The sequence below is a fragment of the Cinclus cinclus genome, chromosome 9, assembly GCF_963662255.1.
Source record: "Cinclus cinclus chromosome 9, bCinCin1.1, whole genome shotgun sequence".
Taxonomy (NCBI): Eukaryota; Metazoa; Chordata; class Aves; order Passeriformes; family Cinclidae; genus Cinclus; species Cinclus cinclus.
Window position 1 is genome coordinate 9,275,611 of NC_085054.1, and position 27,902 is coordinate 9,303,512.

Genomic DNA, 27,902 nt, shown 5'->3' on the forward strand with positions numbered 1-27,902 from the left:
AAATATTCCTGCTGTAGAGCTCAGGAGCTCAGTCCTCGGGGTTGGGCGCGGGGCATTCCCGGGGGTGAACGCCCGGGCTGGCACCTGCGAGCCTTTGGGAACCGGCCGCAAACCGCCCTGGGTACGGCGGTGTGGGATTGATGTGCACCTCCAAGTGCCGGGACCTGGAGGGAAGGTTAAGGGATTTGTTCAAACCCGTTTAAAACTCCAAGTCAACAGAAACTTCTTAAGATGTATGACACTTCATTTTTGTATTTTTAGAGCTACGTCCCAAGTGTTGGCACAGTCGTCAATCGCTACTTGCCGGCAGAGCAACTGAAGTGAACGGACTTGTTTCTCCTCCTTGCCAGAGGCCAAGCGCCCAAATGGGGTAATCGAAAATTTCTGATCTTTTCGTGTGCCCTTATCTATTCTTCAGGGTCTGAGTGGAACCTTGAGTCTTCACTGATACTGAAGGAGAGAGTCCTTTAAGTTTCTGGTGCTTTGCAGTTACTGCTTGAAGGGAACTAAACACAAACACAATGGTTGCAATTGCTCCTTCGAAGAGCTGATTAGCGCAGTAAGTGGAGCGTTGCGTCCGGTGGATTTGCAACGTCGCCAGCGACTTCAGAGCTGGCAAGGCAGGTTGTAGCTTATCAAAGTCCACATGGACATCCAGAATCCTCTGCAAGAATGTAAATGGTTGAGATTCTCACATATAAACTGTAGACAGTAGTAAAATTCATGTTGCTCTATCCCAATTCTCATCACCTTTAATAAAAAAAACACATAGTTGATGTTGAGGCAAATAATCTTCTGTTAGGCAATACGTTTAAATATTCAGTTTGTAGATAATATGGTTAAAATAGTTTAAGTGATTGCACTTGGAGGCTTAGATATATCTTCACTGTGCAAGTATGTGTATATATACACGAAGTCTCACTAGCTCTTTTTTTTTTCCCCTTTTCACCCTTTCTGTGTAAGTAGCAGCCAGCAGAGGGTGTGCAGGGTAAGGAGGAACCCTTCTTCGATTATTCAAGCAAATGTTTCCAGTAAATCAGCAGGATTTATCTCCCCTTCTCTTTTGTAGCATGAACTATTTCCTCTTTGCTCTACTATTTTTAACAGGCTACCTTGCAGCTTGTGGAAGAACAGGCGCTTCACTCAGCATATGTATATGTGATTAAAATCATATCTGGTGGGGCAGGTTTGTTTGTTTTTATCTGCTTTGCTTTTTAACTAATTTTAGCTTTGTTGTCTCTATAGGAATCAGGATAAATCAAAGTATTTCTTCTTTTGTTTTTCTTTTCCCCTCGGAGGCACTGCTTTGCTGCAGTTTTACTGAAGTTGCTGTATGCTCACAGGGAGGTCTGCATCGTTCCTGGTGCATGAGAAAGGAAAACAGTTGAAATTTTCAGATCTGCTGAGTTTGAGAAGTTGTGAAATACCCTGTTGTTTCAAATGTGCATAATTTTTTGGAAGTATATAACTGAAAAACTAAGCATGAAGCCCCAAGAGAGCATGATTAGTCACTTGGGCAAATGGAATAGGATTAAGCACTTGGCTAGTGAATGAGTCTGGTTGACAGCAATGTCTCCCCACCCAGATTGGAAATACTAAGAAATATTAATATGTATGTATTTTAAAAATAACCACTGGTAATTCATAGTTACACCTCTGTGTTGCCATTATCTTGATTTTTTTTTCCCTTCTGTCCCCGATAACCACTTGAATCTGTTTTGTGTAAGGTGTTTTGAGTTTTGGTTGTGTTTGATGGTGATACTACAGATAAGCAAGGCTTTACAGAAGAACATTGGGGTTTAATGGTCATATGTTGTCTTGATAAGTTTCTAGGTACCAAGCAGGAGTAATTGTATGAAGTCAATTGTTTCCAGAATACTTTTCTGTATGGAATGGGAATGTAACAAAAGCTGTGCATACTGTTCCTAATGTAGGCTATTTTTGTTTGTATAACAGAGACTCTACAAGTAGACTTAGTGATTGGAGATGGAAGAAGTTGCTAGATTTGGAGCTGGGCCAAATGTCAAAATATTTTCATCCATTAAGTTCATTAAATCAGGTTCTTGGACAAAAGTAAAAGGTTATTTCTGTTCTGTTTGTTTTGGGGTTTTTTTTTCCCCTCTGACATCTCTCTCAGAATTGATACTTTTAAAGAATTTTTCTCATCAGTTAAGTGATTTCATACGTTTTGGGGTGTAATTCACAGTTAAAACATCTTAGAGCAGTTCTTTTCTCCTGTATCTATTTTTTCTTCCATGGGTGTGACTGCTCAGGGTTTTAATGATGACATCAATTAATTTAATGCTAACTTCAGGTCTGGATAGCAGTTGATGTGTGTACATTCTTCTGCACGTTCCCCTGCAAAAAGCTGTGCTAAAGATGCTTTGTTTGCTTGTGTCAGAAGGGAAGGAGTTTTAAGGCTGTTTCTTAAAATTTCTCAGTTAAACTGAGGACCTGATCTGTACTTGTAACAATGACAGAATTGTAAAGTCTAAAAGGCAGTCCTCCACAGGGAAGCAAAGACTTCCATGTTGTTCTTCAGCATGGTTCTCAAGTGCATTGTTTCTTTAAAGGCTTATTTTCCTGAAAATAGATATTATGCCACAAAATTATTTTTTATTGTAATTCAGTTTTATGTTAATTTCCTTAAAGATGAAAGTTGAATTGTTTTGCTTAATAATCAAATTTAAAGTATTCCTGACTGTGACTGTGAACAGGGAAAGAACTCCTAAATCTTTCAGGCAGCATTTCTTACTGTCATAACTTCAAGGTACGATCATTTTACCTGGTAACAAGAAAAGGTGTTTGCCTGTTTCATTAACAAACTTTAGTTAAAAAATCAAGCAATGACTCACTTCACAAAATGTAGTTTAATCTTACAAGTGATTTAATGCTTTTTGAGCTTTTAGTAGCTATGTTGCCCACTAATCTCAAAATCTGTGGATGATTTCTAGGTATCAGGTATATACATGCATGTCTTAAGGGAGTTTATTTAAATTTAACATTGATTACAGCAGTAAACTTCCTCACCTACCCCACTTGCCTTGCGTTTGCTGAATTTATATGCTAAAATTGTTCAATTATCACTCAAAGGCTCACTTTTTCATAGCAAGGCTTGCATAGCTGGATTTTACTGATGTAAGATCATCTTAGTCATCTGACTATAGTTCCCATCTGTGAATCTTTTCATGTTCTTATTGAGATATTTAGGAAGCCAAGAAAAATTATGTGACTAGCCTAGCAGCTGAATCATTGTATTTTATGGTGAATATCAATGCTGGCACAGGAAATGCAAGATACTAACTCAGGTCTTTTCAAATAATTGAGGGAAGAAGAGGATTTGTAAACAGTTTGTAATATAATAATGGAATCTTTATCCAAGCATTTCTGTAATTTAATAATTTTAGATTGTGGTTTGGGGTTTTGGAGGACTTTCTATTTGTTTTTATTTTGAAGAATTTTTTTTTCATTGCCTTTATGTAAATTACATATTTTGCAGAAGTTGTCGTGATGTCTTAATTTTCGTATCTCATTATTTCATTATATCACATATATGTTAATAATTATGGATTATGTTATGAAAAATGCATACATATTTTCAAATAATACCCATGAACAGCTTGTAGTAATTGAAGTATAAATTGGAATTGTTTTAGTTGCTGAGCCACATTTATTAAAAAAATCCCAAACAATAAACTCATTAACATTAGAAGTTGTTTTGATTTTTTTTTTTTTTTAAATAGGCCTAAATGTTACATTTTCACTGTATGGCAATGCTTCCATGTTGTGGTAATGTTGCAGTCTCAGCAGCCAAAATTAACAGTGGTTTTATTTGGCATTGTCAGCCATAAGGCAAACTCCATTTTATTTAAACTTTGACAAATACAAAGAAATGTTAATATTTTTTCTTTTTTACTGTAAGCTTAAAATGAATAAACAATGCCCTTTTAAAAGCATGACTCATTCAAAAGTACATGTTAAATGAGGAATTGTTCATTTAATTGAAGTGATTGTTTTGCCAGACTTTGTATTGATGTGTACATATTAACAATTTTCAATTCGCAGTACAAGACTTGTGATCAAATACTGTTTTCCTCGAGATAAAAATCTTTGTTTTGCAACCAGTTTGCACAGAATGTTTTTAGTAGTGTCTTGAGCCTGTTGTTTTGTAACTGCATATTGTATTTCCAGTGCATTACATTTGTAGGTCTATTTTTTATAGAAGCAGCACTGCAAAAAAAGAAGAGAAAAAATACAGGCGGAAATAGGATTTAGAATAATTTTAAGGAAAAAAGAACAAAAGCCCATCAGGGTTAAAGTAGTAGGAGGGGTATTTCCTTTTACTCGTCTCATTGAAAGCCTTCATTAACAAGAATATGCAAAAAACCCCACCAAAATTGCTAATACTAGCTACACACTTTTTCTCCTTTAATTATTGATCCTTAATGAAGATATTCCAAGTAAAGTAAATACAGCAATATAAGATAAACGTATACACGTACTAAAAAAATCTGAGTCACTTTTTAATTTCCATTGATAAAAATTAAATATGTATAACCATTACATTTCAAAGACAGCACTGAACAGGGATCAGGAGAATACATGGCAGAAGTGTTGGATGTCTTTATGTACATTATGTTTACACTTTAAAAAACTTATTTAATTTCCTATTTAAAAGCATAAAACCATAGTCACAGTTCTAGAGTGAAATATTCTGAAGAAAATGAGTGGGGTGAAAAATGTCAATTTTGCTGAAGTGTGTACCCACTAGACAAAGTGGTTTCTTTACTCATCATTTCTTTGCTTGTGTTCGTAAAGGTACAGTATCAGTCTTGGGTTATTGTTTTATTGTGTATTTCTTCTACTTCCCCTCCCTGATAGGATTTGAAATGATATCAGATAATTTATCTTTTGAATGGTTTCATTCCAGTAGCCTACTTTGGGATTATTTGGGCTTTCAGCACACTGAGGGAATGGTGCTGTTTTCTAAAAAGCATTTGAATTGATATTTTAGTAAATTATTTTTAGTATATCTGATACCTGTTCTTGGTTATTTGACCAGTCTCTCATATAAGTGACATAAACAATTAGGTTACTGCAAAACTGTAATTTGAGTTAAATGTGTTTTCAGGTCTCTCAACACAGTGAACTTCATTACAAGGCTTTCTGCTTTATGTCTGAGGAAAAGCAAGATGCAACACAGGCACCAAAGTAATAGACGACCAGCAGTTCCACTCGGATCACGGATTTTAACTGATCCTTCTAAGGTCTTCGAGCATAACATGTGGTGAGATGTTTCTTCAAGGCTGATTTTCATATAATTTTGTGTACTGTTTACTTTGCTGAATAATGGTGTGGGTGTATAAAACAAGGTGCTGCCAGAATAGACATAGGAAGGTAGCACTAGAGGAAACCTGATGGCTGTCACAAATTATCTGATAGTTATGAACTCTCAATGACTTGCATTAAAAGCTGCCAAGCAAATAGTTGGTCAAGGAGTGAAAGGCAAAATATTATTATGGATCAGTAATCAATTAGGAGACAGAGACTGTAGAGATAATATAGTCCCTGTTATTTAAAATGGCAGAAACTTTCTAGGTGCAATAACGTTGTGTACTGGATTAGTGTCCTAGTCTAAAAATGACACCATTTTGAAAGGAACATGTAAATTACTTTTGTTCTTGTAAAGGTGTACTGAAGATGTTACAGGTAACTCAGCAGAAATTTTCATGTACTGTGCAATTATCAAAAAAACTTAAATAAGCAATGTAATAGCAGAGAAGACATCAATGTGTAAATGCTGACAAGAATAAGAATTGCCCCATCTCCATCTCTAAAAGATGCTTTCATGATTAATGGGTGCTTAGAAAAGAATGAGACTGCTAGTCAACACAATGGGAAAAAATGAGACTGAAAAGCCTAAGGTTTTTGACTGTGGAATGGAGATGTACAAAAAGCAAATAAGTGATACAGGAAATGTTAGGAGGATAGAAGATTATCTAAATTTATTTAGAAAGTAGAGTATCTGGTCTCCCAGATATCTACCTAAGATATATGGGAGACCAGGAATTTCTATTCCTGAATTTCATCATTAAACCCAAGGAATATTTGTTCAGAAGCAAGAGATTTAGAAGCTATACAAAAAATTACTTCTTACAAAATTTTAACGTAGTTTTAAATTATGTCACCATTTTTGAGAGCAAAGGTTTAGCAAAATTAGGCAAAGGGACTGGATGTGGGTAACAATAACCAATGGGTAATAAATATAACATAGGAGTAACATGACACATTTCAGAACTTAAGATGACTTCATAGAAGTCATCTGCAATTCTTTTACTTTCCTCAGAGGTGTCTTCTGCTGTTAGCTGTCGGAGAAGTTACTGGACAAGCTTTTAACTTGCCAGGGATTTTAAAATATTTTTTTTACAACCCATGTTATTGTTCCTCTCGGCTTTTTAATTGAAATTATTTCAAAAGATTCTCTATATCAATATTCTGATGAATAAAAAAAATCTTAAGAATATGATAGAGAAGATTTTGTTGATAAACTAGTATCTTCATTACTCCTTTTAGTCTTTAAATTTGGGCTTAACTCATTAGTTAGATACACAATTAGATTTGTCACCTGTTAGTTCTACACTAGATGTCCCCGAGCTGTGGTCCCTGACACTTATCACATTAAGGCTGAATTTGGAGTTGGCTGTACTTCCTTAATCAAGGAAGCTGAAGCTGTGTGATTATTGTGTTAGGAATGTAAAATTTGTCTCTGTGTTTCATAGATCTATATGCAGTGTAGTTCTTAAGCATTTTCCAGCCTTAGTGCTTCCTGCTAGGTGGGCAAATCCTTTACATGTGTAAATGCTGATTGAAATGTAGGCTATATAATCAAGGTAGGAAAAGATTTTAAGAAAAGGGGCCGCCCTTTTTCTGTAATACTGTTTTTTGATGAAACTGTTTGTTTGTTTTATCATTTCCTTCAGAAAATTGATCGTGTGTAGCTTCACTATTTCCTGTTACCCTTTGGTGACAGTCTAACACAGACTTATCAAACTTTGATGCAGGTGGTTGGGATGGATTGTGAAGAAGGAAGTGAAAGAAACAGGGCTGTTCAGAAAGTGGATCTGCAGATGAATCTGTGTAGCTCAGACGGGGAAACAGGTGAAACTGAATTGAAGCAGAGGTGCATGCAAGTTGTGATGGTCTTGATAAATCAAGAACCTGGGGTAGGAATATGGGGTAGGTCATTGTTTCTGAAGCTCACTGAATTGGCAGGATTCTCACTAGGGAGATAAGGAGAATTAGGATGAGTGGTGGTAGTGATAAATAGATTATACAGGATGAGCATAAAATACTCATCTTCTCTAACATTGATGTATGACATCCTTTTGTTTTCCACTTATCATCTTTGGTAGTTCATAAAGTGGTGTTCTTGTTGTGTGAATTGGCAGAGAGCCAAGAGCTGCTACCATTGCTGCTAGAAATACTAAGTAAATTAAATTTAGGAACTAATGCTTTAGATGTTTATTGTGGTGCTTTTCTGTCGTTTGAGAGAGAAGTAATGAATGATGCTAAACATGGAAGCAAAAAATGCCTGCTTCTATTCAGGTCAGTAATTGACACAGATTTCACATTTTCACAGAGATTATTAAACCCTAAGTTAGCAAACAAGTTAGTGGAAAAGGACTAAGTTGAATAGACTGAACTGAAAGCAGCACTGTTTGATCTCATATAAGACCTACTCATGCTAACAGTTCTGGTGTGGTTAAAATGGATAGCTTGCTTTGCTGCCCTCAGTGTTTAGTTTAAAACACTTCTGTATTTGAGCACTTCTGTGCTTAGAATTCTTATGTGTCCTGCCTTCCTTCCAACTTGTATTGCTGAAGGAGCTGCCTCATTTGAAGCATCCATACTATGTAAATAATTTGTATAAGAGCTATGCAATGTGCCCTCTTTTGTAGATTTTGGTCAAGAAGTGCTGCAGCAGTATTATTTGGGATCTACCTTATAGAAATTTCTATAAAAGCACCATAAGGTGCTTTATGAATTTTCAAGGAGGGAAAAAAAAGGGGAAAAATATAAGGCTATTAATGAAGATGGAGGGCTTCAGGCACCTTTAGTATTGTGTGCAGAACCCCTAAGGGCTCTGACAGACACACAATGATGGATCAAAATTGATCAGCTAAAGATTACAGTGCAGCAAGTCATCTCTCAGAAAGGCTGACTGTGTATTATTGCCATCTGAATAGTCCTTGGTTTCAGCTTGCTGGAATAGGCAAGGTCAAAACGGGTGATAGCAGTGAGGGAAGCAGGTCTTTCCAAGAGGATGTCTGCCTGGTGATGTTTCAGTCATTCACTTTTATTCTACTGCAGCGTGTCTGTCAGAGCCATGACACTGCACAGGAGCATTTGGTATATGGACAAATACAGGAAGGGGAGAGGCAACCTGCTGGGGACAATAATGAGAAATATTTCAGTAGAGAGGCGGAAATCAAGTCTGAGGCAAGCAGACAAATACATACCAATTAGTCTCCCACAATTAACTAAAGAGGAACAGTGTAGATCTAAGAATTAAATTACCTATATGTCACCAAGTACGGAAAAGGAAGATGCTCATTAACTTTTAGAGACAATCAGCTCTTTTCAAGTTGGCACCTTCTTCCTTTTCCCATAGTAACCAGTGGAATTTTATTCATGGGCTTGCAGTTAGCCGAGTTCAGTAGGATTAGGATCTAATAGATTACTTGAATTATATTAACTAATTTAATCTGTTCAGACTGGACAATTTGGAGGGACAGCTGACTGACTTCTGAAAACATCCTGCAGCACGTTTTTGGGCACTTCCCATTGTGGTCTGAACCAAACCAGAATCTGCAGGGAAGGCAGTTTAGTCATCAGGATCAGATCTGGGCTTGGTTCTGTGACCATGGATTAACAAAACATTTAGGTAACCGCTTTACACAAATATAGATGGCATAGACTTTGGAAACATTGCACCATTGCTTGACTTTTCTTACAAATGTCTCATTCTGTGTTTTTTGTTTTTTTTTTTAATGTTGCCTTTATTCCTCGGAAAAATAAAATCCTGTTCATCAGTTCCACCTGTTCCAATTGAATAGGTTGATTATGCTTCCTGTTTCAGAACATCCAATTTCTTTGCTAGTCCTTAGTTCCTCATCATAAACACTATTAATGTGAGGTGTTTCTTTCATGTTTGTTGGTAGGTCTATTATTGTATTCAGTTAAATACAGTTCTAATGGGATACTCAAAATACACTCCTGTAAACACATTCAATTTGCAGGATATATATAATCCTGTTATTAATCAAAGAAATGCATTCTACTTCAGTCTCTTTGCAGTTGGGGCATGTTTCTTAATCACTTGACTTTCACCTAATTAGTAATTAATTTTTATCTTACATACACTGAAACTTAGTTTTGCAGTGTCAGTCTCCTTGTGGTCATTTGCTTGCATTCAAAAAACTAAAAAAAAGGTATTTGAGACAGTGTAGCTAATTCATGGCTGTTTTTCCTGGGAAAAAATATTATGAAAAACCCTATTGAAAAGCTGGTGTTTTCAACTGCCTTTTGCAGGGACCATATGCAATGGTCACAAGAAGAAGAGGAGAATGCCAAGAAAAAAGCAACAGAGAACTCTCTTGTGAAAGTTCAGTCAGAAGACCAAGGTAACAAATTTCTAATAGTATAAAAATTATTATTTTGATGCTCTGTATTAAAACATTGAAGATGCTGTAGAATTCAGGAACACTCTTTTTATTTCTACATTCTTTTGTCAAAAAAATTAAATTAGTTTTTGAGGGATTTTTTTCCCCTTTGTTGCCTCAAAAGATCTCACAGTGTGTTTTTCTGACAACACAGTTACTTATTTGAATAGTATTACAATTAGGGTGGCAATGGACTCTTAACAAGTGCATCAGTAGTGCAGTTGTTCTGACCTCTTTTGCAGTCCTTCAGAATACAACTTCTACTACACAAGGCTTTTACAGAATTAAAGGGAATGAATTTGCATTCAGCTAGGGTGCTGGGGATGAAGATTCCCATGTACAATATTCAAATGCTTTTTAGTGATTTGTGAACTATTTAGAGAGCTTGTATTTGTACATGGCACCGTATCTCGGTCGAATGCCATGGAAGTTGCAGTGGTCCTGGCTGGTCCCAGCTTGCTGTCTGTGCCAGGTTGAGCTAGGAGTGCTTCAGGAATCAGTGTGTTCACTTGGTGTGGAAGGTGTTGTAATATGTCCTGTACTGTCAGCTCTGTAAGGGATTAAGGAGTTTTGTGCCTGTCTTCAGAAGGGAAATTTAATATATTCTTGGTTTCTGAAGAGTGATAGCTCTAGGTTCAAACTGGCATGCTAAACCCCAGACAAAACTCTAGGGTAGTTATGAATGTGAAAGCTGGAGTATATACTTGATAGTAGCATGGAAGACTGGATTCTTAATTTGTTGTTCTGTTAGAAAGATATTCTGAAAGTGGTTACTTGGATATCCTGTGCCTCAGTTTACTTTAGCATGTTGGGAATCTGTCAGATAGGGTCATTATGGTCCTGTGCCTTGGTGTAACTAAGGCACGTGTTGGAGTTTATTTGAATTACCTGAGATTGTGCCTTGCACTGTGTGCCCTTCATCACCTTGAATACTCTGAGATGGTCAACCTGCCTTTCTCTGTTACCTCTCACATTCTTTATCTACATACAGGAGTATGTTTGTTTTTCAAAAATTGCATCTGATACCTTCATTTGATTTGTATAAAAAGCTGTAAAAGAGTTCATAATTGAAAAGTAAGCTGTGTGACCCTGTGGCTCATGGAACCTTTCATTCTTCATCTACAATCGATTAGAAGTTAGTTTGTGCTGGTGAGAAATGGAATAATCAGCCATTTGTCTATTGCCATGAAACACAAGAATCCAAGGATATTTCCTATGAATGCCCCTCTGTTTAGAACTTGAATAGGTGAGCATTGCTGATAATGTTCCTTCAGAAAGCTTCAGCTTCATTCTGCAAGTGGAAGTACATTTTGGCCTATTTGTGTAAACAATGGACTAGACCAAGGCTAATGAACAGGTTATTTTGGGGCCTTGAAAGCTACAGTAAGGGGGGAAAAGACAGATTTCAGCAATACTATTATATTACTAAAGTAGAAGAGCCCTGGTGAGCCTTTTCAAAGCCAAAGAAGTTAAATGGAATGAACTCATGATACTACCTTTAGGAATCTGATTTACTTATTAGCGTGTGCACTTTCTTCTCAGGTGTGCTTGCTTGCAGTGCAAGATCCTATTATGGAGAAAAATCGATAGGCAAAGTAAAAGGGTTTTTATCTGTTTGTTTTTGGTGGGGTTATTTTTTGGTTGGTGTTGGTTGGTGGGTGAAGTTTTTTTGTTGTTTGTTTTGGTTTTGTTTCTTTTGTTTGTTTTGGGCTTTTTGTTTGGTTAGGGGTATTTTGTTTGTTTTTTGTTTTTTCTTGGAAATTTATGTACTTTTTAGTTACGTAATTTTTACATGCTTTGGAAAATTCTGTGGGTAGGCTAATTAAATACACAATTAAATACACAATTAAATACACAATTAAATACAATGAAATAAAAGTTTGATAATACTGCATGCATGTTATGACGCAGAGATGCAGAAATGATCAGTGCAACAATGCAAAGAGTTCCTTCACTTGAACCCATGTAATTCTATACTAGTACTGTTTGAAAGGCTGACTTTAGCTATTGCTTTCCTTCAGTTCTGAAATCTGGAAAACTTGATGTGAATTTAAGTACAAGAGTTCTGAGCAGACTTGTAGGAAAATGGTGACTGTAGAAAGGAGTGTTAATAATTAAAGAATCTTTTGACTAGAAGGGTTTTTTGGTTTTTATGCTGAAGCTGAGCAATCTATAAATGTACCATTTAAACTGTTGAAATCTGATCTATATGTGACCTCAATCAACTCTGAACTTTTAATATAAAACAGGCCTGTACAATTACAATTACATGACTGGGTCTTGCCCTTTAATAATACAATTGGATGTATTAAATGTTAATTTTAAAACATTATGCAGATTTCTAGGACAAGGCATTCTGCCACCTCCTTACCACTTCCCACTGCCTGTCTGTGCCTCTAATGTAATTCTCAGCCTTGTTTATCTCTGAAAAGCTGTAGCAATTTAGGAAATAATATGTTAAGTTTTTAAGAGAGTAGTAGAAGTGCACTGTACATTTACTCTGTGCATTTATATTAAAAGAATTAATGTGTTGGTGTGAGTGAGAACAAAATAAGAAAGGCAACACATTATATGAGGTGCATTTTTGCAGCAAGAGATGTCAGGGGTAGCAAGATTGTTCTGCAAATGCTTTGGAAATAAGGGGAAAAAAACAAGAAAAAATATTTGGTTTGGTACTTAGGAGGGATAAGGAAGGAAAACTATCAACAAAAGAGACATTGAAAAGCTGTAATTCTGATCTTTTTATCAGCCTGCTTTTGAAAGGGTTAGCTAGCTCCAGTCCAGTGGCTAGCACAATTAGTGCTAGTGAGAAAGAGGAAAGATTTTGTTCTTGAACTGAGAAAGAACAGGTTACAAAGTGCATCCATAGAGTACATGGATGAATGGAAAAGCAGAAAAGAGAATATTAGGGTTTTTTTAAAAGGAGGTGGGAAAAAGAAGAGTCAGATAATTAGTTTCAGTTCCTGGAAAAATACTGGAAGAGTACATCCAGAGCTTGCAGACATTGGGTTCAGAAGAACAAAGGAGATGACTACTGGCCAACAAATATTTTTTTCAAGAATAAATAATGTAAAATCAAGCTAATTTCCTTCTTGGAGAAGGTTACAAGCCCTGGGGATAAAGGAAAAGCAGCAGACGCCCTGAAGTTTATCCTTAGTCAGGCTTCTGTCTTGCTTTACTTGACATTTTCATAAGCAAGTTAGGCAAGTGAGAGCTAATAAACTACTTTTGGGTGAATGAATGCCTAGAGAGATCCTTTCAGAATGGAAGTGCTGGCCAGAGGAGTGTTTTATTCTGTGTCCAGTTCTGCTTTGTATTTTCATTAGTGACCTTGGGAAATTATAGAGATTTGAAGATGATGTTAAGTGAAGAGATGTTTCAGGGTGAAGGACAGGATTAAGATTCAGAAAGATCTGGACAAGCAATGGAAAAATAATCTGAAATATATACATTTGCTAAAAATGAGTGCAGATTTTTTTGCTTCAGAATAATTCCCTGAGGGAAAAAACCCTAGGTTTTGGAACAATTGACTTGGTAGTCATTTTGCAGAAGATCTGGGAGCTGTGGTGAATCACTAGCTGAATCAGCAGTGTCACGCTGTTGCAAAATGGCAAGCTGGGAGTTATAAACAGGATTACAACCTGTAAGCCTCATAAAATACTTATTTTGCTCTGCAATAAGAATGCCTTTGCCAGAATACAAGACCCAAAAGTAGTAAATCAATTGGAGAGAATCTAGAGAAGAAACACTGAAATTACCAGAAGTCTAGAAATCAAAACGTAGAGAGGTTTGGATGATCTAGAAAAGAGATTGTTTATGGAGGTGTAGTAAAATACTTCAAATATGAAAATAGGTGTTGCAAAGAGAAAAGAGAGTAATCTTTGCTTTGTCTGCTTGATCCCTAGCTGGGACAGGAATTGCTCGACCTAATTGCAAGTTACATGTTTTTAGTTAGGTAGTGGAAGAGGTTTCTAACTGTGTAGAAAATTAAGGACTGTAATATATTACTGAAGAAAGTTGTATGTGAAAGGCAGTATTTTAATAATAATTTGGACAGATTTTTATGGAGAAGGAGTGTGAATTCCCTGACTGTGTGAAATCCCTTCCAGTCCTACTCTGACATTCTAACACTCAGTTAGAATGTTTTGTGAATTAAAAGTGAACACAAAAGTCTGTTTTAAGACTGAAGTGTTTTGAAAATAAGAAAGCAAGTATGTTCTTTCTGTATTGTTGAATGGTTAAAGTGTGAATTACTGTCTATTTGCTATGCAGCAGCAAAAAAATTAAAAAAAAAAAAATCAGTCCAGTTCACAGAACTGGAGTTTTTTTAAAGAGGTAATAAGATATCAACAAATTTCCAATTAATTACAGAATTTCATAAAGCATGAAAGAACTTCAATTTACTGTTTCTTAAATAATTGAAAAGATGCATTGTTTTTATAATTTGATACATGAAAGCTTGTCTAAGAGTCTTCAGGTTGTATATTTTGGTGCTGCTGTTCTGTGATGTCACTACATTTTTTAAAAAATGCAGTCAGCCTGTCTATGCCTTCCTAAGTGACATCAAATCTAATTAAACCTTTATAGGAGTTATTTTGAGCACAAGTTAAGGTGAGATGCAAAATCCATGTTTTAATTTAAATGTACAATGTGTGGAACTATGGATTTTTAAACTGTACATTTGAAGTCCAAATTATATGTTGCTCTAGAGCATTTTCTATCTAAGCTCATATTCACCAAGGTTTTGTTCTGCTTTAATTTCAGATAAATATGAGAGAGAAGCCAGTAAATATTGGAATGAATTTTACAAGACGCATAAAAATAATTTTTTCAAGGATCGCAATTGGCTCTTTCTGGAGTTTCCAGAAATTCTTCCAGAAAAAAGGAGGCAAGAGTTTAAAACAGAAAAAATATCTTCAGAACACACAAAAATAAATAATGACAACAGTTTTACGCTCAAAAATGCAATATTTGAAGAAGGAGAAAAATACTGGAAGAAAAATTATGGAGGCGGTTCTACTGTGCAAGGATTTGTATATAATGAAAATGAAGAAAAAGCTCTTACTGATAATCCTCAAGGTAAAAACTGTGGAGAAGAACTTGGCACAGTAGAATCCTTCCCTGGTTGTGATGCCACTTACCGAATATTAGAGGTAATGCACTGAAAATGTTCTGCCCATCATATAGAGCTCCACTTAATTACTCAAAAATCTGATAAAGACCCTTACTAACTATCAAGAAAGTAAGTCTTTGGAATTTTTACATACTACATTAATTTATGGCAGAAACTTGCAGAGAAACCTTAATCTGGACTTGGTATTCCCTTCAGGGATTTTCAAATCAGAATAGGGCTAGATTGTCAGATTCCATTTTCACTGAAGGTCAGATTTCTTACTTCCTAAGGAAAGGTATGAGTTTAAGTGCTTTGTCTAAATGGGCAAGTACTTGCCTCATTCTTGCCAAATGGTGAAACTGGACAAGAATATTGCATTTTCTTATGCAGTTTGAGAGACAAATTCTCTCTTAACTTTAGAAAGACACTGGGGAGAAACATGATCATGTAAATGATTTGAGAGTTGTGGTATGAGCTGATTTTTACCTCTTCTGTCCATCATACCTTCAAGTCTAATGGGTCCTGCTGGCCAACTAATTTAAGACAAAAAATAACAAAAAAAAGGTCTTACTTGCTCATTTATTTTAACTTTATCTTTCTTTTCTGATTTTAGGTTGGTTGTGGAGCTGGAAACAGTGTCTTTCCTATTCTGAAAGTTCTATGGTAAGTAGTGTTGGATTTCCAGATATTAATGTTGTATTCACATCTTCATTTTCACTAAATGTTGGTGCTGGATCAGTGCTGCAGGAAGTGTTGAGTGAACCATTTTACAGCCCTAAGATCCTTAGTGTGTCAGACCACAAATAATTTTGGTAGCATCAGTATAGGATATTCCTCATATTGCTCCACCCTGGTCTTGGGATCATATTTGCTGACAGAGTTTGTCTTTGGGTGCATTCAGGCTGATTTCTTGTAGTTAATCTCAGACAGGTGAAATATTCTCTTGTCTTATAGATCACTGTAATGCTACCAGGTCTCTCTTCAAAACCCCAGGATTACAGAGACCATAGATAACAGCATGTGATCTACTGTGAAGTTCTATTTTTTCTGAATTGGCTGGTATATTTGTCACATTACCTGTGGTTTTAGTGTCAAGGCACAAGTCCTGTATCAAATTACTTAATTCATTGAAACGTCTTAATCCACTTAGCTTCCAGTTTTAGAAAAATCTCTTGTGACAGCTTGTCCTCCCATCCATGTAGGCAGGAAGGTTTTATTGGAAAGGCTATGTATGTTTCAAGGGTTGAAATAGATTTCTTCATGCCTTTTAGAGCTTGAGAACAACACAATTCATTATTCTATCAATGAATTCTGATTGCTAGTATCACCATTATACAAAAATACTCAATTTTTCAGATATGGAAACACAGCAGGAAGAATTGAGTGATGCACCAGGGTCATATATGAAACCTCTGAGTGTTAGCAATGCATCTTCATCCCACAGCAAATGCTTTGCTTTAGACAGCATGTAGTGAAAGGGGAGCCTGGTTTCATGTGAAAACTTTAAAAGGAACCCTATATAGAAAAACATATCATGTGGCTTTATTGAAAAAGATGAGACAAATTTTTGTGTTTTCCTCACAGGAGGCATTAGTCATAGACTGGCATTTCTGATAATTAAGCATCTACTCATTAGGTGTTTTTCCTGGAGATCTCTATTCATATGTAAATCCTTCAGTCACATTGGTTGATACATTGAACAACTTGCTTGTTTGTCTGGTATATGACCTAATGGAAAGATCTCTTATCTCTAAGTAGGCTTGGCATTATACAACAGTTGATTTTACTCAGAATTTAATAATACAAGAATTTCCATTCTGGCAGTTATATGCATATAAAATAATGTATCTATATGCATGGAATTATGTGCATATTAAAACAAGCCAGTGTACCCTGACTACAGAAGAAAATTCACTAAGGTTAGCAATGTAACTCTTAAACATCTTCCCCTTGCCTCCCCTAAAATTTAAGTTATTGCTTTTTAATACATGTGTCATGAAAATGCCATCCAGATCAAGCCATGTATTTGTCTTAAGTGAACTTTCTACATAGTTCCTATTCTGCTCTGAAATAAAAAATTTAAAAACCCAAACATTTTAACAAGTGTATTTGGTAATCACCTTAACTTTCCCAATGGACTGCCAGGGTCCAAAGCTTGGCTGCTTGTCCTCATTCATAATAAATATGTAAATTCATCAGTTCTTGTGGTGGTCACAGAGCTGATAAAAGTTTTGCTCAGCAACAAGAATGGAGTATGTTTTGTTCCAGAAGCATTCTCCTGTTGAGCCTTCAGAAGTCACTAGCTTAGCTGTGTATACTGTGAGATCTTATAGGAACTGGCAGAGTATATTGATTCCCTTCTAAAGAAGCCATCTATCAAAAATCTGAAATATATTTTTAATTAACTAAATATATCATGAGGTCATCTCTCAGTGGGTTTTGAGTAGCTTTCTCAGTTTATCTTGCAGAGGTGAAAAAACTTCTCCCTAGAATTACTTGTACCTGATGAATGGTAAAAGGTAATTAGCAGCTGGCTGAGTCTTGGATGGGAAGAGAAGAGAAAACAGTGCTACAGGAAATTCTTTTTCAACCTAGCTGGAAAACAAAGGAGATAATGGAGTACAATAACCAATAATGCTTAATCAAATCAAAAGAACAGCAAGGTGATACATGGAAACCCAAACTTCTACAGAGCTGGATTACTTTAGCAACTATCCATCCCTGCCCAAATCATATTGCTAATTAAACTGCATGAATGGGCTAAGAATGCAGTGCTCCTGTAAGAAAATGTGACCTATTAATGTGCATTTATGCATTACAGCACCAGGACACTGTCATCAGTTCTGACAGCCCTCTGTGACCTTTTTTCTTTTCCTTTTTGCTTCCTCCCTGACAAGGCTATAATTCTTTTTGTACTAACTGTCTGTTGGTATTCTTATGAATTTGTCTGCCCTGTTGGTCCATTACAACCTATGTGGCTTTCCATGTGCTAGACATCAATAAAGCATGCTTGATCAAACCTGTGGAGAGCCCCAGAGGACCCTCTGAAGTTTCATGAACACTGATGTAGACTTTCATCTTATACATTAATAATTTTGTTAACTGATGTTGGTTTTGTTTTCCTAGCAATACACCTGGAACCTTTCTCTACTGTTGTGATTTTGCTTCAGGAGCAGTGGAGCTGGTAAAGGTAATTCATGCACTTCCTTTAGAGTACCTTACAAGCCTGTAATTCAGGAGGCTGCCAGGAAGCCATCTTCATGAAAAAGAAAGTGATGGCTTTGACAACTTTTAACTGAAGTTTTCAATATTCCAAAGAACAAAGTCATACTGTATGCAGAGAGGGATGAATACCATCAGTGAGCTTGCTTCTCAGCTTGAGTAAGATACCAGACAGAATAGGCTTTTATATGAGATGTTTTACAATGCAGAATAATTGAAGAAAAAAATGTTTCTTGAGTCACAGTAAACGTATTAACTACTACTGTTCTCTCTGTGCCTCTTTTCATCTTTTTCCTGACAGTCACATTCGTCCTACAATTCAGCCTGGTGTTCTGCCTTTGTTCATGATGTGTGTGATGATGCTTTACCCTATCCTTTTCCAGATGAGATCCTGGATGTCATTCTCCTTGTCTTTGTGCTCTCTACTATTCATCCTGACAGGTAAATGACGACTAAAGGGCAAAGCAAATGGGTTAAATCTCTTTTTTAACTGGAGGTTTTCAATAATAGCAAAAGAAGATGATGAATTTTTGTCACTTAATAAGCTCTAGCATATATAAGGTATTTTAAATTCTGTTTACCATTTTCAGGCTTCAAGAGAAAGGCTAATTATAATTAGTGAGTTCCCAGTCTCCATCAAAATACATGGGTTGTATTGTAACTAAGTACATCTCTATTAGAAGTGACAGATTCAAGAAGATGGCAAATTAAAAAAAAACAAAAACAGACTGACAGTCTTCTAGAAGGTAGTTATTTTTAGTGATCAAAACCAAACATTCATGATTTGGCAACTTAAAATATGTTGATATAGACTTAGATTGCTGATTTAGCCACATTCAAATGCTTACATGCAGCCCTTTTAAACTGAAATGCATCTATCATTTTGTAACTCGTTTGAATTAAGAACATTTGATCTAATTTTCACATGTGATGTTGAGTACTGTTAGCCTTTGCTAATGCCTCTCGATGTCTAATGAACCAAATTTTATGACTGTTAAGGTTGGCTGATTGTGAAAACACCCTTTTTTAATGCAAAAAGAGTAGAAGAGAGCATCTGAGTTCAAATTCTTGAATCTAACTAGGTTATATGAAGGGACATACATGCTGTTTGTGTGATAATAAATTTATTACTTCAAGAATGTCATTAAAATGGCCTTGGCCTAAAGAACAGTATTTGCCTAAGTCTGAGAACTGTTTCCCTGCTACTAGTGAAATCTTTATACAGAAAACCCTTTATACAGAAAACCCTTCCCTGTATAGAATATTTTCTCTTTCTGTTTATTCAAAGATGAGTACGAGTCACACAAAGCCAGGGTCCAGGTTTCAAAAACAATTCAATCAGGAGACTTCAGATCTCTGTAACTCCACCGATGCTGCCAAAAAGAAATTGGACAGCAGTGATTCATTCAGTCACAGTGCCTGTAGAACCAGTAATCAGAATTCTTCTGTTCTGTCAGAATTTCTGTGGATCTTTTCCTGTTAGTCTTTAAAAAATATATTTGAGGGTTTTGTGATTTATTTTCTGTTTTGTTTGTTTTCTTTTTTATTGTTTGTTTGTTGGGGGGGGGGGTGTCATTGTTTGTTTTCGTGTTTTGTTTTTTTTCCTCCAGGCTGACAGGGATGCTTTTGTGTGCATGTGTGTGTATACACACAAAGATTTTAATGTAATTATCTGTATTGTGAGACCCACTTTCCAAAGATGTGTTAGTCATTACTGCCATCTCACAGAATTAAAATGACTGCATAAAGAAAAAAGTGATCCAGATTCATCTTGCTCAGTATTAATTTTTTCTGGAAAATGAAAAAGAAAACCAAGGGAGTCATGATGCAGAACTTAGATACTTTGAAAAGATGGAAAATACAAGTGAGAGGGACACATTTATATTCAGCAAATCGTTACTTAGCAATTTCTGTCTAGGCTGTTGTAGCAATAATCAAAAATTAAACACTCTTGTAGACAATTTTTAACACACTTCAATTCTACTAGAAGGCAGAATTGGAAGTATTCTAAAATTTCTAAAAGTATTCTAAAAATTCTCTAAAATTTGATTGCAGAATTGGAAGTATTAAAACTTTCTTTAAGCTATAAAATTAATGTCTTTTAGTTCTGCTGGATAAAATTTCTCAAAGAATTTTCACTTTTTATGCACATACACTCCTTTCTGTGTGTGCAAAACTTCTGTTTATACAGGGAAGGCTGTAATTCTGTGCACAACTACTGTCCTGAAAGGTGGTGCTGCCTTTTTGTCTGTGGCAGCAAACTTGGTTGCTTATGTTTGCAAACTTCACCAGCATCTCATCTATTTTCTAAGGATGCAAAGAGTTGTAAATAGGTTGGCTAAGCTACTGAAACCTGGAGGAATGTTGTTATTTCGAGATTACGGAAGATATGATACAGCTCAACTTCGTTTTAAAAAAGGTAATTCCTGAATGATTCTGTAGCTCACTGTTCATTTTAGCTCTTTCTGGAAAAAAAAAGTGACATGTCCTTTTTCATTACTGCTCTTATTTTCTTAGGTCATTGCTTGTCAGAAAATTTTTATGTAAGAGGAGATGGAACCAGAGTATATTTCTTTACCAAAGGTACGAATGTTGTAGTTTCATGGAAAAGGTTGAGTGTTTCTTCTGATTTGGATTATGAAAGTTCATCTTAAAACATAAATTTAAAGAATATTGTATTGGCTTTTTAAAAAAGTTCTCTGCTTTTAGAAAGCCCAAAGCTAATTGTTGTAAGAAAATAATTTCCTTTGTGTGCACACTTGTTGCATTTAGCGTCCTGTAAGGCTGTTTACAGATATTAGTGGAAATTTTTCTTTAAGTATCCTGTGTGTAATTATATGCTCAAATTTTATTATTTAAACATGCACATGATTTCTCTGTTAAAATTGAGTTAAACATGCTTGGAAGGAGAGTCTGTAGCTATATTTGGCATAAAAGTCTGGATTGTCATTTGTCAGGGGAAATAGCTTTATCTTGATAATATGTGAACAGTGACCAAATGGCATGCATTTGCTTACTCAATTATGGCATCTTGAACCCTGTGAAGAAAGGGTATCTATGGATGCTGTGAGTAATAACTAATGTGGTTTGGGCCTCAGCATAACAATTCTAACTGCAATATAAATCAAGAGCTGTGGAAATGAATTTCTAACAAAAGCCTTATTACGGGCAGTGTCCTTTAGCTTTCAAATTGCAAACCAGATTTACTTCCATCTTTGATTGAACAACAGGTTGGTAATTACTACATTCTAGACATCACTTTTTTCTAATCACAATAATTCTTCATATGAAAAAATAGATGAGGTATGGAACATGTTCAACTTGGCTGGATTAACTGAAGTACAGAATTTAGTTGATCGGCGATTACAAGTAAACAGAAAGAAAAAAGTGAAAATGCAGCGAGTTTGGATACAAAGCAAGTTCCAGAAGCCATTGCTATCTCTGCATAATCCTGAAGAAACCACCAAAAGGCACCCTTGTAAATAATTGTACTCCAGAAATGTAGTACAGAATTGAACTTCAGAAACGGAAGCAAATTGAAGTATGTATATTTCCAGTTAATGTTGTGTTAGCCAGTGAAAAATATAAAAAAGTTCAATAAATGTATTGAACTGAAAACCTTTCTCTGACTTTCTTTTCTTCGTAAATACGCATGTGTGAGTAGAATCTGGGGGGCAAAAAAAGCCATTTTAGACTTCTGCTTTACATGCAGTAATCTTTTTATGACTGTGACCAGGCATTATTTTACTCCCTTGAATATGAGTAGTCAGTAAGTAGAAGTATATACCTCATTCCTGTTAAAATTCACAGTATGTAAAAAGCTTTAGTCTGAAGAATAATTGCTGCAGAGATTTAGAGAAATAGATTATCTGTTCTCACTATTACTACAGGCTGCACTGTGTTAATTTCTGAGTCACATCCTTTCCAACCGCTGTGTCTTAAAACTGTATTTCCTCTTTGGAGGGAAATTTCTTGGTGCATAAATAAGAAAGACAGAAAATCTTTTTCTGATTTGCATGTAGGTATTATTTCACACTAACTGTGTGTGATATGTATACATATCAGATTGCTCAGGGATTTTTGTCCTCCACTGTGACTGATTTATTATGCTGAAGTCTCCACTTTTCATCTACATGCTCATAAGGAACATGTCAAATTCAAGTACAATGCATGGCATTTCAAGTGCTTTAGATTGCAAACTGAACGTGTTTCATGTAGAAAAGAATTAACAAAATGCTAAAACAGTTCTGAAACCAAATAGTTAATATTGGATTGTTGTCTGGATAAATACAATTATTTTTTACGATATGTTAGATTTGCTAGAGGGAGGAGCAAAAACAGTAGTCCTGAGTGCATTTTATTAATATTGTTATGGGGTAATATAATCACACTGGAGTGGTAATCTACCTGGCAGCTTAGATATTTGTGTTGTTCACAAAAATAAGTTGCTTTCTTAGGGATTGTTTCTTAGAAAGAAAGAAAAAAGAATTTTTTTACTGACCGGGTGGGGATCCAGTAAAGGACAGGACTACATTAGTACTTGAAATTCTTTTAAGAAGAAAACGGAATTGCAGGCAATGTTTTCAAATATAGAACGTGATCCTGAGGCTGTTGAGCTTGTATTTAAAGATATCACTATGCCACTTTGCTATTTAAATGTAATTTTAAGTCAGTTTTCCACAAGGAGAAGAGAACAAGAAACAGGTGAATTAATAAAATAAATCTCTTATTTAAACAAGGATATGGGATTCATGTAATCTATAACATGTAATTTTGAGTGCCATTAATGCTGTGATACTCAAAATCTCTTTTGTTGCTTTTTTTAGTCTGAAGGGTAAACAAGTCACAGCTGACAGCCCAACCCATTCTTTTTGCAAGTTGATAGTTGCTAAGCTAAGGAGGACTGATGGTCTTCTAGGAAGAAAACCCTAAATTTTCTAAATGGGCATGCCAAGTAGCTTCATCCCCTTTAACCTAGATGTGTTTCAAGAATGAGGTGCAGTAAGGGGTCTGTCTTGGGTTTTTGATATATTTGAAACTCCCATTAGAGGCAAATACTGTTTTATGAATTAAGAGGCTTAGGAAGCTTTGATTAGCAATGGCATTATTGTTACCTGCAATAAAACTCTTGTGGTATAAATCAAAGGTTAAAACATAGCTGCATTTCTTAAATCCCTAAGGGCTTGTAGCATCCTCAAGGAAAATATATGTCTTATATTTTAAATATTTTCTTGTCACTTCTGAATAGACATAGCTAGCACAAATCGTTTTCACTTGTAGAATTTTCCAGGGGAGAGATGATGATATGTTCTCGGGCATCATGCAGTCTTATTCAAGTGTGTGACGTAAATTTTCCATTTGTCATGGAAATGTAACGTTTGGTTTAGCACTCACAAGGATATATTGATTCTAGTGAGATTTTAATATGCTATGTTGTTAGTTAAACCAAAGTGTGACATCACAAAAAAAAAACCCCTGAATTTTGAATGGCCTTAACCAAAATCAGCTGTTTCTCTCTTCCAGAATTTGCAGTGTAAGTATTGCCTGCCTCTTTTAGAATAATGGTGCCTGATTTGGAAGTAATAAGATCAGCTACTGTTTTAAGTGTAAAATACCCACTGTCTGAACAGTTTTAAGATTCACAGAAGGGGAAATGGAAAAAGGCATTCTTCCCAGTAAGAACTTCTGAATCTGAGAAGCACTTTCTGTATTTTGGCTTTATGACACTTCAGTTTTCAGAAAGGTTTATCAAAAACATACTTCTAAAACATTTCCAAATTATCTGTACTAAGCAAGGACTACTGAAATAAAAGAAGAAAAAACAGATGCAGACATCTATGTAGGAAAGGCAGTTTAAAACAGCTGATTGTTAATTAATTTCTGGAGGAAAGCAGAACTAGTTTATTAATATAGAAAAGTGCATTTAAGTTTCACTTCTGACATAAGAAGTTGATTCTTTAATCAGATGTGTACCTAAGATTAACTGATGCACATTCTATAAGTACTAAACATTTTAATTTGTAATTGTGAATTTTCTTCAATATTTTTGTGGAGATGGTTTTTTTGGTTGTTTCAAGCATGGCTTCCTAATGGCAATTAGAGAAAGGTAATCTTGCTAGAACTGAGCTTTGGCTTCATTGGCTTTGGCTTGCTTTTTTGGAATGCTAAGTATTTTTGACCAGATGTACATGGCACTTACTAGTTGAGACCCTGCTCAATTTTTAAGCAGTGTGAGGAAGTTAGGGTAAAGAAAGTGACCTGCGTTTTTTCCTGCACTAATTTTGAAGTATCTAGTCAATAACAATTGGCTCTTATTAAAAAATGTTGCCATTTTCCTATCAAAAACAAGGCAGGTGCAGGTGATGAGGAAACTCATCATGTTGAGTAGAACTCCAGGAACACTAGGGAAGAGTTTATTGTCTTGGAAACTGCACAGATAATTTCCTGATTTTGCTAGTTAATAATGACTAAAAATTTACAGCAAACAACCCCAGAATTTGTATTAAACAATGGTGGAAATCACTTAACATAAATTTTGCTACTTCATTTTCATTTGTGGTGTGAACTTGACTGACCCAGTGTGCTCTTTGATCTGTTGACATAGGGTTTGCTTCCTCTTTTTCCTATGCACAGTGGACAGCTAAGCAGTTTCTTCAGGAGCTATATACATGAACATTTCCAGTAAAGTTGACTGGATGAGTTATTGTTAGAATTGAAAAAATTGTATTTCTTTCTGTACAGATTGCTTTTTGTGTGAATGCAATGAATTTGTATAGATGCTAAATTATATGTTGTGGTGGTACCTCTATTTTTTCATTATTTTCAGTTAAGTGTCAGAGAATCATAGAATGTTTTGGGTTGGAAGGAACCTTAAAGGTGACCTAGTGCCAACCCCTCTGTTGCAGGCAGGGACACCTTCTACTAGACCAGGTTGCTCAAAGTCCCATCCAGCCTGTCCTTGAATATGGCTATGATGTCTATGTAAATAGTTCATATATAAACCATTTCTTCTCCATAGAGCATCTTCATAATGGGTGGTTGAACAACCTTGGAAATAAAACATGTATACATGTTGCAAAAAAATTAAACACTGCTATTGTTAATAACACAATTCACTTTGCCTTTCAGTATATGTAAACTTCTCTCCATGTTTGGAACAAGGATTGGACATGAGGGTTTTTTACATCAGCTACATGCCAATTCCCCTTCTCTTAAGAATCATCTAGAATTTGGACAAGTGTAAGTCTCCTATATGCAGTTGCACTTTGTATATTGTCAGTAAGAACTACCTGGGTTGCCATGGGCATCTTAGCAGGTTCTTCATTTTGGCTGTGCCTCCTGGCATACTGGTCATGTCTGGACTCGGCTTTGAGCTGAGAAGGAAACTTCTGTATTGAGAGACCATCCTTCACCTTTCACTAGTACCAAGCAACTGAAAGGAGAACTTGCCTAATTTGAAAGCAAGAGCCAGACATGCAGGAGGGGAGAAAAAGATGAAGATGCAGCTCAAAGGCAGGCAAGAAAGGGAGTGAGTCTTTCCTCTGGGAACTAGGGTGAGAAGGAATCTTGGACAGATTGACCAAAAAAATTGAGATGCAGAACAGGACACTGTAGGCACAGTTTATGTAGAAGATTTGTAACAGGATACAGTGTGGCAGAGTGAGGATCTTGGACCTAGATGAAATAGTGGAGATGAGAGAGAGGGGACTGACTGTTCATCACAAAAATAGGGTGAAGTCTGGGGAAGCAAAGCAATCAGTATAAGGACTGGAGGTGGAAAGACCTATCTTCAGAGTTTTTACTCTCCCAAGTGGTAATGTATTTTCACATCTTAGCAGAATTTTACAGGTGTTCTCTTCCATCCATATGTGCAACAATGCATTTCAATATATTTAAAAGATGGAATGTTTCATTTGTTGTAGTTTGTCTGTGCTATGCACACATTTTCAACAGTGCAGGCTAGTGTGTGGTACAGCTGCTTTTGCTTTCTCCTTAGGGAACAATGTTTTTACCTTCTTTCAAGTAGAACCCTATAGTGACAGAAGCTACGTTCCTAACCTCCTGGGAAGCAAATACCAGAGAATAGCAGAAGTGTGTATCCTGATTGTGTGCAATCAAGGTAGAACAATTAAATTTACTCCATGTGTTCTGATGATATCCCATCTAAATCAAGACAATATCTGCAGATTATCACTGTGAAGAGCCTCCCAATATCAGTTTCTGTTATATTTGCATCTGTTCAACAGAACTTAAAAAGAATTTGTAAACACTAGAAAAAAAACTTAAAAAAAGAAAAGTAGAATAGGCTTCATCTGGGAGCACAGCAATTTAGAGATGGAATATGTTTTGTTATTTTGAAACACTTATGGTTGCAGAGGAGCACTTATCCAAAGGCTGAAAATTTCGCTTATTTGAGGTATAATGTATGTCAAGAATATTAAAGCTAATATCTGTGTTTTGAAGCTTTGTATACTTAATGTTAGCTAAAGATATCTTGTCAGTTGTTGCTGTGAAAAAGGAGTTAGCAACAAGATAGTCTCAGTTTCAGAGGATGTTTTATTGATCGAGTTCCTACAATTTTGAAGGGAACTCAAAATATTAAGGAAGCAAGTGAATTAGCTTAATAAGGCTAAACCTGCAGATGACATATACAATTTGATAAATAATTAGATTAAGAATAATCTAGGCATTCATGTGTTTGATACTAAATGAAATTTTAAGTTCATTTAAAAAACAGACTTGGTGTATACTGCTAGTTGTAAAAACAACCAAAATGTTACATTTTTAAAGTGTGATGCAAAAACAGAATGCTGTATAGCTACTGCATAAATCCAGTGTATGGTCTTCTCTAGTGTGTCCTGTTGAGTGAGAAGAAAAAGATGCAGTAAAAATAGATAGTGAAGTTTTCTCATGCCTCTAGGAATTTTCATATGAAGACAGTTTTGGAAATGGAATGATAGTCAGTGTGAGAATGGCATATAATGTTATGTTTTAGTGTTTAGAAAGTCTAATTTATACCTTTACATGATACAAAAAGTAAAATAAATTAGTCAAGTTGGCAGGCAAGAAACCTTCATTGTATATATTTATCACCATGCCCTATAAAAACAAGGAATCACAGTGTTCACAAGGCTAAAGATTGGTGAGTTACCAAAAACTGGTTTTATTAGATTTTCCATTTTAATTTTTTATATGTGCAAATGGGAAATTTTGCATATTTACTGTTCAAGATTTTTAAATGCTTCTAATTAAAAAACCCCAAATAAACAAAGAAATAACAATTCTAAAACCTTTTTCGTTACCTTTTGTGAGATCCTAATACTGCTCAACAGTAGAGCTGAAGAATATGCCTGAATACAAAATGGGTCTAATTTTAAGTTACCAAATTAAGAAAAGATAGAGGGAAGGGGAAAGGTAGAAAAGTAGAGAACATACTAATTGGCATGACAACATGTAATCCTGTAGCAATCATACAGCACTTAGAATTTTGTATAGAAAGACAAATTCAGTACAGCTCCAGAGAAAGACAACAGTCTTGCCACACTTCTCTGTCACTCCCAACTGTAAACTGGCACGTGGACATGCCAAAAACCAAAGAATGAAAGTAATGGGGTTGCTATAAGAGTTACAATTGATTAATTGTGCTTGACTGTGACTGGCTGTTTTGGAAGGTTTCATTGACAAGGCAGCACTAATGTTTTCTTTCTTTGGTATCAGGCACTCTCTAGCCTCCATTTCCTTCTGATATAACAAGTGCTCTTTAAATGGAGGAGTGCATCTTTGAACTTGAATAAAAGGGTTGTTGTGCAGTGTAGGATTTAGCAGATGGGTTTAGAGAATCCAAA

General features: G+C 35.7%; 1 protein-coding gene across 2 annotated transcripts in view; it reads left to right on the forward strand.

The window, feature by feature from the left end:
• METTL8 (methyltransferase 8, tRNA N3-cytidine) overlaps window positions 1–27,902 on the forward strand; it is a 42,972-nt gene that overhangs the window by 333 nt on the left and 14,737 nt on the right. Inside the window, exons 2-12 of one of the 2 annotated variants that reach the window (XM_062498612.1) lie at window positions 262–370; window positions 5,132–5,287; window positions 9,592–9,683; window positions 14,487–14,875; window positions 15,449–15,498; window positions 17,962–18,025; window positions 18,359–18,498; window positions 20,370–20,476; window positions 20,575–20,640; window positions 21,356–21,598; window positions 25,186–25,296. In XM_062498612.1, the coding sequence (XP_062354596.1) occupies window positions 366–370; window positions 5,132–5,287; window positions 9,592–9,683; window positions 14,487–14,875; window positions 15,449–15,498; window positions 17,962–18,025; window positions 18,359–18,498; window positions 20,370–20,476; window positions 20,575–20,640; window positions 21,356–21,543 (1,257 nt within the window). In that variant the 5' untranslated portion in view covers window positions 262–365 and the 3' untranslated portion in view covers window positions 21,544–21,598; window positions 25,186–25,296. Of the gene's footprint in view, window positions 1–261; window positions 371–5,131; window positions 5,288–9,591; window positions 9,684–14,486; window positions 14,876–15,448; window positions 15,499–17,961; window positions 18,026–18,358; window positions 18,499–20,369; window positions 20,477–20,574; window positions 20,641–21,287; window positions 21,599–25,185; window positions 25,297–27,902 lie in introns of those variants that run through there. The other variant, XM_062498613.1, reaches the window with a different exon arrangement.